Raw genomic sequence first — 15349 nt, 5'->3', positions numbered from 1 at the left:
TTTACAGAGGAGAAATATGAGGCTTGAGAGGTTGAAGTCACACAGAACCAGTACATTACAATTTAGGAATGTCTGGCTCTAAAGTATACATCTTTTCTAAATGCTTCTATTATATTGGCAGAATCACAAAGTTTGGTACTACATGAAACCTTTCAGTGCATCCATAGAAAATCAGTTTTCCTAGAAACAGGAAAAATTGAGGTATAAAATGGCTCAGTGATTGTGAAATCTATCATATGGAGAGTGACACAGCTGACCTTGAACCTGAAGGTGACTATAGGTGGTTGATTCTGTGAAGACCTTATCAAAATCCATCAGGTCCACTAGGGAGAGGCCCTACCTACCTCCTTCAGTAAAGAGTGTTCTAGTCAATTAAGTCAAAGGCAATATTCTGGGCAGATCAACACAGACACCAGAGTATTACATCTTTTTCTGCTTTTGTTACTTCTGCTCCAAGAGTTCAAGTATGTGTGTATTTAATGAACACCTAATTTTTCAAGATTAACTCTGGTTCAGTCCAAGTGTTAGTACCTCTATAAAACATTTATTGATTTACCACCCTTCTCTTCTAGATATAATTAACAAGTTAACAACAGGCAACACTTAGGATCTGTTTATTCATTCCACAAATATTCTCCAAGTACATATTACATAAGCACTGTGATATTATTAATAGTTTTATATAATATATGAAGCAATGTAAATGAGTTATTATAAAGGGAACTCTGCTGGCGTAGTGGTAATGGTGTATAACAACAACAAGAATATGCTATTATTACATGATTCATTCCTCACTACAACCCTGTTATGTTGCCAGTATTTGTATCTTCACATGATTCATTCCTCACTACAACCCTGTTATGTTGCCAGTATTTGTATCTTCAATCTATAGGATAGAAAATTGAGTTTTAAAGAGATCTAATCTAAGATCTTGTGCTCTTATTTTCCATGTTTCCTATGAATTCTAGATTTACAATGAGCTTGGGAAGACCCCAGATGAGATCGATTGATATAGTAACCAGGGTAATGGTGGAAGTTGTGTCTGAGTCAGTGAGACTGGCTCAGGACAGGGCAGGCTTCAGAGCTGGTATACATAGGGTCACCATGAGTTGCAGGCGACTCAACAGCACATAACAGAAACAACTGGTAGCCTAGTGGCAAAAGGCTGTGCTGCAATTTCAAAGGCACATGGTTTGAGGCCACCAGCCTCAAAATGTAATGAGGTCTGAGCAGTCTCCTCCTGTGTGATCAATTGCCTCTGGAAAACCTACAGGAAGGTAGCTGTGGGTCAATTCTAACATTGCAGTACACAACATGCCTGTGAAAGACGGAATTTACTTTAAATGAAAAGCAGAGAGTCAGTGACAAAGATGACTCTCAGTGAGATAAACTAACACAGTGACTGAACCATAGGCTTGAACATGATGGAAATTATGATGACGGTACAGGGTTTATCAGGATAGGGCAAGGTTTTGACCTATTGTTCACAGGGTCATTTTGAATTAAAGTCAACCCAACAGCACCTAACAACATGCAAGTGCAAAGAGTTCTGGTGACACAATGTGCTGTGCATTGCGCTGCTCATTGAAGGGTGGTTGTTGCTGTTGTTGTTGTTGTTGTATACCATAGAGTCAGAACTGACCCATTGCTGACCATCCTGCGGGTTTTCAGAGGCAGTAACTTTGCCCATTCTTCTCCCGCAAGGCAGCTGGTGGCTTCAAACCACGTGCCTTCAGGATTGCAGCGCAGCTTCTTGCCACCAGGCCACCAGATGTTAGAGATCTGAATATATGACCAGCTTCATCGGAAAAGAATGATTAATCTTGCATAAAGACTTACAGTGTTGGAAACAAAATGGAGGCTGGCTGAGTAAGGCCTTCGCTTGACAGCAGTGAGTTTAGTTCTTCCTTCTGTTTTTGTTGTTTATAATACAATGTGTGAAGCTCGTTGTTTAATTTAAAATTGCGAATTCTAATGAGTTAATTTTGTGTATGTAATGAAGCACTTGCTAAATATCATATCCTATTGTGGAGTGTAGGCTCCATGATGGTAGCAGTGTTACGTAGTTTACTATTCTAGCCACAGAGCCTGACTGATGACAGAAATTATCAATTGAATAAAAATATGAGAAAAGAATGAATGAATAAATGAATAAATGAAGAATTAAATGCATAGAACTCTCAATCTCAGAGAAATCTGCATTAGGAAGAAATGCCACATAGACAGTGATGTTCACGCTTCTTTCCATGGCCGACACTATTATCCTAGATGTGTATTTTAGAACTTACTACTGGGCACTGTAATTTTCCATTTTTCTTACCTATTATTATGGTTATATTAATTCTACAGATTCAGATGAAATGAAGTGCTCTTTGAGAAGGGAAAGAAGCTGTTTTTTTCAGATCAGTTGAGAATAACAGAGTCCTGGTTGTATACAACACCCCAAATAACAGGAGTTTGGCAAAGAGCCTTGGGAAAAACTGAAGTCATTACCACTGGCCCTCTGTCAGAGCAACCGGAAGTCACACTGCTGGTTTCCACGTCATACAGCAAATATCTCTGAGGGCAGGATCTCAGCTCTCAGACACTTAACAACCCTCAGGCACGTTCTGTTCATCATGTGAGTCCCGGAACTATTCTAAAACATGAATTGTCCTGCTTTTTTGCATTATCAAGGATATTAATTTTTAATATTATTAACCTCCATCCTTGGTTTTACAATGTTCCACAGGCTATCTCCAGTTAAAAGGTAAAAACTGGATTCTAAAATTCTTAAGACTGAATTTGTTTTAATGGACACAAAAGCACACATATATCTACCTATACATTCTTATTTTCATGGTAATATATATAGGTGCAAAATACACATATCTGTACATTTCAAATATCAGGTAGGTTTCCTGGCTATATATGTAAATATGTAAAATAACATATTTAGCACATACAATAAATAAGAGTAATATATTTGTATGTTTAGAGGACCAAGTTAATCCTTTTCATGAATTTTAATTTTTGTGTATATATATGTACATGCATGTAGTTGTGTGTATTTATATATGTAAATCCTCATACATATATATAATAAAATTATTCACCAATAAATATTATATGTAGAAGTTGGTAGGTAATTCTAGATATTTAAATACATATATTGAAATGTATGTACTTAGAGATATTTCAAAAAGTCAAATTGAAAGAGTGTAGAAGTGCTTGGAGGAAAAGACTAGTCAATCTAGCACGGCGCTTTTATAGGAGGGAGATAGTAAAAGAGTAGAATTGCCAAGGGGAGGAAGGAATGTCAGAACATCGGAAATCCTAAAGTGTATGCTTTCACAACTTCCAGATTTGAGGAGCACATTTCCTAGTCAACAATAAAATATATTTAACTAAGTCAACAGTAAAGAATTGTGCATAGAGTTACTAAAGGGCAAAGGCAGCTGCTCCAATTTATTACCTCCTCATACGCTCTGGAGTCCTGAAAATTATCAGTACAGAGTGTAGTCCCATCTTTTAAAGCACTGAATAGCCACAAATTTAAGGTAAGTAGGAGACCAAACTTGTTATAACCCAACAAGAAAAAAGTTTACCTCACCAAAACTATGTATGGTTACTGTAACTTGAGCATTGGATGTGGAAAATGCCCATTTATGAAAGAAAAAATAATGGGTTTTTTTCTGCTTAAGTGTGGAATAAAAAGAATTTCAAGAATAAAGTATTTCTCTACTCTGCAGAATCTTTAAATTAGATGCTACTAAGCAAGTATATTTTACTTGCTTGTGTGAACCATGACAAACAACAACAACAAATCCACAACAAAACACCCAACATACTCAATACTGATATATAAAGACAACTAAATAAATGTATTTGTCAAAAATATATACAATCACCAATACTATCAAAACTTTATTCTGTCACTTCAGTATTCAAAAATAAAAGCATAAATCTAAATGTCAGACCCCGTTTCAAGCTAACGCTAACATGATGATAGATTTCTGATTTAAATTGAGATACTGAGGTGTTATTCGTTTTTTTAGCAGACCTTATAATTTCATGGCAATGTACCAAACATCATGCATATAGGCATATACACTTAGATACAAAGACATAACGACATCATTAAGAGCTGGTTATAATGGCATTCTTGGAAATACTTTTTAGAAGGGAATATTAAAATTGAAATGTTCTTTACACCTCTCAGATCATAATGTTTTATTCGTGATCAATATCCACTTTCAAATTATGCTAAAAATCATAGGAAATTATGAAATTGAGCTTTCTGCAAGCACAGCTTTTCCTTTTTCAATGCATATTTAAAAGTAGAGGCACCATTCTGTATTTAAGATGATTGCAGGTGCGATTTATTTCAATTTTATCACAGCATTTTCAGGAAGTTGATTTTCCTCCTTTAAGTGGAGCGGAGGGGGGAAAGTCAATTTCATTTCTGGTAAAATGCTAGTAGTTTGGGACAAGAATAAGCTAGAGATCCAGTTAAGGGAATCTGCCATGTGCTTTAGAAATTGTAAGAGAAAAAGATTTAGCATTTTTCATACAATTACTTTCTTTTCTATGGGTAAATAAAAGAAGACAATATCCCACTATTTTATTCTAGTTGTAATTATCCTCTAGCATATTTTATTTGTTCAGATTGTAAAATTGATAATTTAGTATAAACAAATAAAAAGGTAAACAATATTAAAAGAATAAAATTGGAATACTTCAGATCCCTATTTCCCAGAACTGGAGAAATAACTGGCCTTTTATCTTTAAAAATAAAGAAATGGAAAGTATTTCATTGGAAATCATTCCCCCCTCTTTCTCGAAAACCAAATTAAATTATCATATGCAGAATAGAAAAATTAACATTGATTAAAAGTAACAGTACCACTGGTACAGAATAGTAAAATCATCTGAGGACTTAGAAAAGTTGAAGTTTCTGGGGAGAAAAAAAGTCACTGAAAGAAAAGTAAGCAGAGCATCCTTAGACATAAATAAGCCATGAAGAGGTGTGAGCCCACAAGCACGTGTGAAAATGACAGGTTTGGTTGGCCCAGTCCTTCCAGGAGAAGGCAAAGTTTCCCAGACTACAACTCTCAGTTTCTTCTAATATCCCAGGCAAAGTCATAAGGAAAAGTCTCACCTGTGCTGGGCTGAACCAACCATGTGGGCAGGTACAACGATCCCCACAGGTCCCTTTGCCCTTGGTGCTTGTCTTGTGGGGGCTTTTCCGCACACTGTCCCACAAGGTGACCAGCTTGGTCCTGTTTGCAGCTGGGCCCCCAGCTCCTGAGGAAGGCATGGTCTGAGAATTATACCCGAGTCCCTGAGGGTTCCTCTGCCAGCCACAAGCACAGTGGGCATCCCTGATGAGCGTGGGCGCACTCCTGCCGGCATCCATCCCATCAGACCCCCGGCTGCAGCTGTGTTGCTTGGTGAGGTATGCATTCATACTGCACTGATGCCTACTCTTCCCTTTGGTCAGCTCTGCACAGGAATGTCTCCTGCTCACACCCCTTTCTTCCAGGCAGTTGTAAAAGTCCTTTCCCCCCTCCCCTGTGGATCCCTCAGTATCTTTGACAGCTGCTATAAGCAGTGCATCTTGGGAGCAGTGGGAGCAGCAAGAGCAGCTCGGCACAGCATTATCTGCGGGCTGGTAGCTCTTTGTCAATAGATGACTCAACTCACAGAGCAACTTGACAGTATCCCCGCTCTAGGCAGAAGCAATCAATGCTCCACACAGCTGGGCTACAAGACTGTACACTGTGTTACAAACCCTGTTTGGATGGAGCCCCACACTAAAGACTATTAACTGCATTTTGGCATTCTGGCTTCTCCCTCTCCTAGCTGATTCCCACACGAAACACAGAGCTCAGGAAAGCGAGTTTCTATCAGACCAGTGGGACTTTTCTTTCCTGAAAGGATGCATGTAGATGGAATCAGTATAGTGGAAACTATTTGCAAAATTAACCTGTGAAAGAATTTCAAACCTTTACAGGAATCATTTTCTAGAGAGCTATTTACCCAAACCCTGATCAAACTGTAAGGAAAGTAAATAAAAGCACATTTACATTAACTTTGTTTTGTTAAACATTCTTTTGTTTAAAAAAAAATAGCTGTCACAGCAGAATAGAATCCTTTAAAATTTGGAAGTTTAAATTTGTTTTAGATCATGATTATGTATTATAATTCAAATATATATTCTTTATGCTATAAATTATTATTAATTCCTTCTGATTCAAAATAAGACAGTTCTCAAGAGTCAAAGTAGATGAGTTGGCTTATTTGAAGAAGTATTTTTGCTTACCCTAAATTATTCTGAGGCTTTCCTTTCAAATATTTCACCACAACAAATACATCCACCACAGAGAAAGTCTGCATTTTAAAGTGAAAGACACATTTAACTCTGCCATATAGTATTTTGGTTTCCACAGACAGAAGTTTTGAATACTTTCACTGAAAAATGAGTGAAATCTATCCAATTTAAAGCAATTGACTTCCAAAGAAGACATGGCTGTTTTAAAATTTGTATGATCTCCAAAGTCATACCAAGTATTTCCTTCCCACTCATTCACTCATTGCTTTCAAGTAGGAACTAACGCATAGCTAACCATTCAGTGGGTTTTAAGAGGCTGTGAAACACATATTAGGAAATTGCCCATTTTTCTCCTTCAGAGGTGCTGGTGGATTTGGACTGCCAGAGAGGTGAGATCTTTGAGTTTAACTATGCCCCCACAGCTAAGAGAAAGACTTATAATTACAGGAGTTAGACTTTTCATTCTCTTTGAAACTTACATCTACTGATAAAACGTCTATCCTTATTTTGCATTTCCTAAGGAAATAATTTTATTTGTTTTGGAAAGCAGTCTACTACTTATAAAGCACCAAACAAATGAGCATATAATCCATGATATAATTATTTTATCTCTACACTGCAGAAGGTCAAGGACTGAAGCCTCCTATATGGACTGAAGCTCAACATCAAGAAAAGATTCTCACCACAGGGCCAATTGGCAGCATCAGTATGGATGGTGCAGAGATTGAGATAGTTTAGTTTGCTTGGCTCCACAATCAACACTTTTGGTAACAGCAGCCAGGAATCAAGAGGCAAATTGCATTGGGAAAGTTAGATGTGAGGGACCTCTCAAGAGTACTGAAGAGCAATGACATCAGGCTGGAGACTAAGGTGCACCTGATCCAGGCTATAGTCTTTGCAATTAAGTGCTATGTATCAGAGAGTTGGACAGTGACTAGGGATGATAGAAAGAGAATTGATGCCTTTGAGCTGTGGTGCTGGAGAAGAGTGTTGAATATACCATGGGCTGCTAGGAGAACAAACAAGTTTGTCCTAGAGAAGGTGAAGGCAGAATGCTCCTTGAAGTCAAGGATTCTGATGCTCCATCTGACATACTTTGGGCATGTTCCAAGGAGGGACTGGTCCTTGGAGAGGAACACCATGTTTGGTAGAGTGGAGGGGCGGCGAAGGAGAGGAAGACCTTTGATGAGATGGATCGATTCTGTGACTGGAGTCGTGCAAATAAGTGCATTTGGGATGGCTAGGTTGGCACAGGATGTAACAGCTTCTAGAGCTCTCGTACATAGGGTCGCTATGAGTCACAAGCAACTCAATGGCACATAACAACAACCACCACCACCACATGTCACTGATATCTTCTCATTAGGTGTTTATGGCAAGGCAATCTTATTTGACTTCATCGCTCAGGTTCTTATCATAAGGGTCAGAGTCACAATATAATGCAGAGCAATACTAGTTGTAATGTGCCAAGTCAGAACTGACTCATAGCTAATCCTCCAGTGGATTTTAAAAGGCTCTAAATCACATGGGAGAATATTAGCCATTCTTCTCTCATGGAGCAGCTAGTGGATTTGAACCACATACCTTTGCAGCTCCTTACCATAAGGCCACCAGAGCTTTCAGCACAATTTAACAATTCAACAGTAGAACTCCCTAAAAAATCCATTGTTAGATATAAAGATCCAAAAAGAAGGCTCATTTTCAAACTACTGTTCAAGGTAACATGTAAGTACTGTGTCTAGCACATAGTGAATATTGGAAACACCATCAATGAATAATCACTCAATCACTTACTCAATGCCATAAGAACTGACTTAGAACTGAGGGTTTCTGAGGCTAAAATTCACATGAGAGAATCATTATCTATTTAATTCAGAAATTTTTTAGGAAAAAAAAATTCCTTTAAGGTTAGTTTCAGTGCTGATTTTGAGGTTTTTCTTGTTCAGAAAACGTGTCCTTTGTTGAAGACATGAAAAGATGGGCAGAAATAACAATGCATTAATGGTCTTTCTTGTAAGAGAATAAAGAAGCTAATGTCAATGCTCAAAGATGGAAGAGAACTGAAACAAAGAGATCAACACATGGTACACAATGAGGCAAGGAAAAGTGCAAAAATACCACCTCCAGCACTTCCCCTCTCTTCCTTTTCATACTGACTGAATCAAGAGATAATGCCTGAAAGAACTTCTGGGTCAAATTAAGCCCTAGAGAACATTGGCCTTGTCCAGTGTCACCGTGACGCATAGCTTTATAGCAGGTCTTGATGTGATGTGGCAATGCCATTACCCACAAATAAGAATGTCAGAGAGTGATAAGTTTGGGTCTCTCCAATCTTATGTGCTCATGAATGTTTTTCGGGAAGCTATCATTGCTCAAACAGCCACTGACACATGCAGGGAACACATGCCCCGTTCACATCCATTTCCCTCTTAAGAATAAGAACAAATCTGCATAGAAGTAAGTCAGTATGAATGCATTTCAATTTGGTAATTGTTGTATTAAGTGTGCAGTGAAACAAAGAAAATACCCTGGGTAGTCTCTGCTAATCTTCACAGGGACCTGACTCTGTTATGAACAGGTTATTTAGAATGAGTTCTTTCTTCTCATTATAAGATCTATAGAATTTTTTTCTTTCATAACAATATATAGTTTCTAAATAGATGAATAAATCTTATATTTTGCAACAAGTAAAAAGTGTGAACTCATGGCCATAGTCTGTTCTGCCTCCTAGTGACCTTCCCCAGGTCTTCCAAGACTGTATATCACAACATAGATACTCATATTTCCCTTGCAGGAAAGCTGGAGATTCTAATCTTACTGATTAGTAGTGCAATATCCCCCAGACTATGCCAGGAGAGTTTCCTATATTTCACATAATGAATATTATTTTCCTTAAGATATTAAAAAAACAAACCCATTACCACTGAGTCACTCCAACTCATATCAACTGTCTAGGACAAAGCACAACTGCCCCACAGGGTTTTCAAGGATGGGGAGTTTGTGGAAGCTGACTGTCACGGCATTCTCCCAGAGTTTAAACCACCACCCTTTACATTCAGCAGCCTAGTGCTTTACTACTGAACTATCAGGCTTCCCTTAAAAGATTAGGAGAAAACCAGAAAACAAACCACTGCTGTCAAGTCATTTCCAACTCACAGCAGTCTTTTCTTGGGGTTCTGAGGCTATAAATAGACAAGGGAGGAGATTGTCCATTTTTTATCCTCAGAGCTGTTAGTGGATTCAAACTGCCAGCCTTTGGGTTGGCAGTCCAATATATTACCCACCACACCACTAAAAAATCCTTACTCAAAGATGAGCTCTCTCTCTCTTTTATTTGTGAGTCTGAACAGACTTGTAATTGACTGTCCATTGGGTTTCTGATGTGGTAAATGACATGTGAAGAGACACCTATCTTTGTCCTAAGGACCTGCTAATGGATTTAGACCTCCAAAGAGGCATAGCCTTTGGGTAAGCAGAGTAGTCCAATTATAAATGGGTCATATCTCTAAAGTTCCCTTTTAAAACAACCTTGTCGTTGTTGTTAGGTGCCATTGAGTCAACTCTAGCACATATTGATGCTGTGAATTGTGCCCTGTCTCGCACCATGCTCACAATTTCTGCTTTGCTCAAGTCTGTTGCTACAGTCATCGTGTCAATCCGTCTTGCTGAGGGTTCTTCTTTCTTTCTTCAGACCTGCATTTTCCCCAGCATTTTTCCCTGCAAGATAATCAACTTTACTTAAGCTCATTACAGGAATATATTGAAATTGTTCTTCCATGTTAGTACACTGAAAGCAATCTAGCCTCCTGTCTTCTCCTTCTCAACCCTAAGGGTAGATTTTTCTTTTCTTCTCAACAGGACATGCACTATTCTAAGTCTGGAGACAGACCATTGAAACAGATAAATGCATCCAAATAGTACACTGTACTATTACACAGACCCACTAATTAAAGATAATCCAATTTGATCAACTGTAATTGGACAATTGTAATGACCATGAGATGACATAAAATTCTGAGCAAACAAGAATTAGCAGTGTACATGTACATATACAACTCATCATAGTGATTTAACATAGGCAGATGGAACATAGGGCAAAGCCTAGACGAGATGTATCTACTTGAACTCTCTTTGACCTGCAACTGACTCTACAGCAAAAGCATTTGTTTTAGACTAAGGGTTTAAAATTAATATCCTAGCTTGACTTGTCTTATAAAAAATAGCTAGAAAAAGCAAATCACTAAATAAACTGAAATTCACTAAAACATTATACAGTATTTTTTTTTCAAGATAAACTTTCTTTTAGCAACTCTGTGCACTTGAAGATAGAAATATAAGATGGCAAAAGAGTAGCTAAGGAATCACAAAAGGATGTCTATGTAACACTACCGTCAGAGGTAATGTTTCAAATAGTCATAAAGGGCTCAAACACTTCAGTTATAAATACTGTGAAAAAAATTAATAATGCAGAAATGTACATGCTTACTGGTCTCAGATATTGAACTTGTACAGAAAAGAAAGTAAGAAGTAGGAAAAAGTTATAAAAGTGCCTTGATTATTGCATTTATGTTGATTTTTATAGATTTGATGGGGACTAGGTTAAGTGTAATTAATTAATAATAAGGCTAAATTGTAAAATGACTTTCAAGAAATATAGGTTCTTTCCTTTTACATTCTAGCGGCATTGAAATAGACGAGGGAGAGAATTGTTTAAAAGTAATATATGATAAGGTATTATTGTCATGACAAGAGTCCCGAAAAAGAGCTGCATAGTAAAGTGATCTATGGTGCCGATGGAGGATGACTGTGTAACGAAAGAATTTTTTCCTAAAGAAAAAAGCAATCTGGGAGGAGAGGGGCAAGGAGGGAAATGTGCAACAATGAATGATTGGAAATCCAAGTTCTTTATAAGCTTTCATTAAAATCTCAATTAAAAAATCTCAATTTAAAAAAATTATTATTACAAAAATGAGAAAACTAGTTATGTGATAATTCTTAGAGGTTCTGCTAAGAACATTAGTAAGAGAGTAATAATCCTTTGTAAATTGCAGAGTCAGCAACTGAACCTAAATGTTGGTCTATATTTCCACAAGAAATTTGTGCGCATCCTTCAAGGTTAACCTAATGTCACTCTGTGAAGATTTCTGGATATTCCCACTATAGTAATATTCTACAGTATTTGAATCCTTCTCTGTGTAAATATCTTTCATATTTGTCTATTTCTCTAAATCACCATGACAATCAACCAACCTAATCTAAGCTAGCTCCATTTATCTGTGGAAATGCTGAAACCACTCTTTAACCAGTTTCCATCTTTGTCCCCATTCACCCTCACATCGCAGCCACAATGACTCCTAAATGTCAGTATGAACTGCTTCTTCCCTGCTTGATGACTGTCAATAAAATTTCATTCTCAGAAGATAAAGATCATCATCTTTCATTTGGCCTCTCTTCCCTGCCCTGTGTGGTCTGCCATCTGCTGATTTTACCAGTTTCAACATCATCTGAATCCCTTCCTCTAGCTGCCAACCGCACAGTCTTTGAGGACCTCTCAGGCAATTTGCATTCTACTTTTCCTACCTCACATTGTTACTTAATAATTCTTGTTCACCCTTTAATAAATGGAGCTTTGGTGTCATAGTCCATAGGGAGTTTCACTGCTAACTCAAGGGTGGTATTGCTCTGGCGGTTCAAATCCACCAGCAGCTTCTCAGATGAAACATGAGCAATCTCTTCCCCTGTGTTTCAAAGTCTCCAAAAATCCACTGAAAGTTCAGCTATGAATTGGTTCCAACACAAGAGCAATGAGTTATTTTGGGGGGCTTGCATGTTTGTGGGTTGTTTTGTTTTTGTTCAAGTCTTTAGTTGTAACACCAAGGATCGGTGTTTCTCCCCGCAAGCCCCCAAATAAACATATGGTCCAATCTAAGAAGAAAAGCTGCTTACTATATAGCATACCTTCAAGTCCAGTCTCCAGGTATTAATTCCAATCATATTACAATCCCTGTTGTTAGATGTAGTCAAATGGATTATGACTTCAATAGCTTGGTCTCACTGTCACTCGGTCAATCATCCCTCTCATTACTGGTCCTTTTACCAGCCTCAAGTTTCTTTTAATTGAGAAATTCTGGAGTTCCCCTTGCTTTTCAGGGCTCATCTGAAGTGAAAGCTCTTAAAAAAATACCCTAAATTCTGGCCCCCTTTTTAGGAAAGATTATATAATTTTCCCACGAAACATTCATTTAGTCCCTGTGCTGCTTTATGACAACACTGCAATTGTTTTTCTGAAAACAGTCACTACACTGCTGGTGTTGACGTCCAATCTTCCCAAAGGAATGTTAAGAAAACTACCAGAACAGGGCAGTGGGCTCTTTCCATCTGCAATCCTCAGTGCAAAGTGCTTAATATTAATTAGGAAAAGAAAGTAAAATAAAGACCAAAACAAACTCTCCTATTTGGGGGATCTTATCAATGCAGGCATTCTGAGCTACATTCTGGTACCATGTAAAATGAGCAAGTAAGCATTTTATTTGTTAAAAATAACAGTGCACTCTCAAGGTCACCATTTTGGAAACGCATTCAAAGTGACGGAGTGGCATGAGTGTGCAACTTGCTTTTTTCGAAGAAATGTGCTAGTGGTCTTTTAATACTACTCAACTGAAACAGCTTCTGTTTATTTTAGCAAGATGTTCATTCATAAAAGCTGCACTTCCTGACAGCTGAGCTTTCCTCTCAAGTGTTTTCAAGTGCTCTAGCGTTAGAGCTGGAGAGGGCGGAAGGGGGCAGGGCTCGCCAAGCCAGAAGCCAATCAGGGGTAAAGGAAGAAAAGATTCACCAACTCCAAACCAGAGTCAGGCTGCTTAGTAAAGTGACAGATCCCAAAAGGCAAAAGTGATTTCACAGGATAGTATGCATGTATACCGGGTAGCAGAAAGTCAGGGTGACATCTCCCCTTTCTTTCCATATGTCTTCAACAAACTTAAAAAGTTGAAAGAAATAGTAATAAATGAAATAAATGACCAACTCTTTTAACACAGAAACTGTAGTCACTGAATGCTAAACTTTATGCATATGAAACATCAATATGGTCTCTCCTAAGCCTTAATCACCTTGAAAATTAAGTGTTTTGATTGTATAGATATTAACACGGGGTTAGGGGGCTCAATCAGATCTTTGACGATCTAATAGGTATGTAACTTCTGGGTGTGATGCACCTGTCCTCGTCACTTTTCTCATACTGTATGTTTTACAGACTCCTAGTGGCTAGGTACAGACAAGAGATTGTGGGGGTGTATGAGGGCCTTCGAAAGGCTGTGAAGATTCGCCATGCCCTTTGGTGAATTTCCTTAGGGAGGAAATGCATGAATAATGAAATGCAAAAAAATAACCTTATTGTAGTGAGTCACAGCTGAAAAGAGAGAGAACTGGGAGGAACAAGGAAGGCAGACAGGAAAGAAAGCAGGGAGGCAAGTGAGAATGAAAGCCAGCATAGAAGAGAGGGCAGGAAGAACTGTCTTAAACTGAGGACGGAAATCTAAAAAAAAAGCATAATTAAAACATAATCAAGTGGAATGATGCTGGTGCAAAGAATCAAAATGGAACAAATGTAAAGGGTCCTTCCTCCAACTGTGGGATAGTCTAGCACATATATATTACTTACTGAGCACACCACCCCTCAGTCAGAGTCCTTGGCTTTTGGGATTTGTTACACCCTGAATTTGTTTATTTGGTGTTTTCTCTGGGTTTTACATAATCTTATTTTTATGATGGATCATTTATAGTGAGTATTTTCCAAATTTATTTAAACGTTTACAATAAAGGGGTTAAAGAAAAGCCAGACTCTGACTTGTCAGAGGTAATTCATTTGTGGATTGGCAGGGAATGGATCAACAGAAAAGACAAGCCTTCCTCCTGCTGAATGATCTCCTCTCCTTAGAGACTTGACATTTTAGTAGAGTTTTACCTAATTGGCTTTGTTTGGGCCTGTACATTTCAAAGTCACATTTAATTAATAGTCTCTTCCTCTGTGATTCCATATTATTTTGGCTTTGTATTTATTCATTTCATTCAATAAATATTGAAATACTGAGTAACCATTGGACAGAGAGTGCTCCTTGGAAGCAAACTAGGAGAGGTTATTCCTTGGAGAGGGACATTGTGCTTGGAAAGGTGGAAGGATGACAAAGGAGAGGAAGACCCTCAACCTGGTGGATTAGCACAGTGACTGGGCTCTAGTGTGTCAGTATGTCAGAGATTGTGAGGATGGCACAGGATAGGACAGGGTTTTCAGATCTGTTGTTCATAGAGTCGCTGTACGTGGTACTTGATGACATCTAACAACCACATTCCATAACAGCCACTACACAGGGAACACAGCAATGATCAATAGGTGTTAGTTTGGAAGGTGATCTGGATATTGTAAAGGTGAAATACAGGCACAGCAATATGGGAGAGTTACTGTTACTGAACTTGTCTCGGTGGCCTATTGAGTAAGGAGCTGTGCTGCCAAACCAGAGTCACACAGTTCTAACCATCAGCTGCTCCACAATCATCTCTGAGAGAGATAGGCAGTCTCCTCCCATGTGATTTATTGCATCAAAAACCCACTGTAGTGAATTGGTTCCAATTTGATGGCACATAATATCTGCATTATATTGAGATATGTAAGTATATAAATTAGTCAGAGTTGTATTCATATTATAAAATTTTTAAGAGCAAGGAGTATGTTTACTTGAATTTGGAACCTCGGGACACAAGTTATGAAATGTACTCCAATCATAGCTCTGAACTGCCCAATTTTGAGTAAGGAAATATTCTAGGTGTTAATGATCCTATTTGTAAAACAAAGTGGTTAGATTAATAAGTCTATAACATCATACTCCATGCTTCTTGTAAAATAGGTGTAGTTATTAACAAACTGTTGACATCCCTAAGCTTAATCAAGATGTCTCCTAACTCACCACAGAAACATGGATTTAATGTGTCACTAATAATGGGTGACTGGAATGCAAAAGTTGGGAACAGAGAAGAAGAATC

The 15349-nt window shown here is 38.0% G+C and overlaps 1 protein-coding gene across 5 annotated transcripts in view; it reads right to left on the bottom strand.

Annotated features, from left to right (window-relative positions):
• DLG2 (discs, large homolog 2 (Drosophila)) overlaps positions 1–15349 on the bottom strand; it is a 1891340-nt gene that overhangs the window by 1029116 nt on the left and 846875 nt on the right. For 2 of the 5 annotated variants that reach the window (XM_006895268.1, XM_006895269.1), the window contains exon 1: positions 5141–5449. The exons of the other annotated variants lie outside the window; for them this stretch is intronic. In XM_006895268.1, coding sequence (XP_006895330.1) covers positions 5141–5449 — 309 coding nt within the window. Of the gene's footprint in view, positions 1–5140; positions 5450–15349 lie in introns of those variants that run through there. 5 annotated transcript variants of the gene reach the window in all.

This window comes from Elephantulus edwardii, unplaced genomic scaffold, assembly GCF_000299155.1.
Source record: "Elephantulus edwardii isolate Elephantulus edwardi_28Jun2011 unplaced genomic scaffold, EleEdw1.0 scaffold00163, whole genome shotgun sequence".
Taxonomy (NCBI): Eukaryota; Metazoa; Chordata; class Mammalia; order Macroscelidea; family Macroscelididae; genus Elephantulus; species Elephantulus edwardii.
The sequence above is the reverse complement of the archived record's forward strand: the minus strand, read 5'-3'. Positions and strand labels throughout refer to the sequence as shown.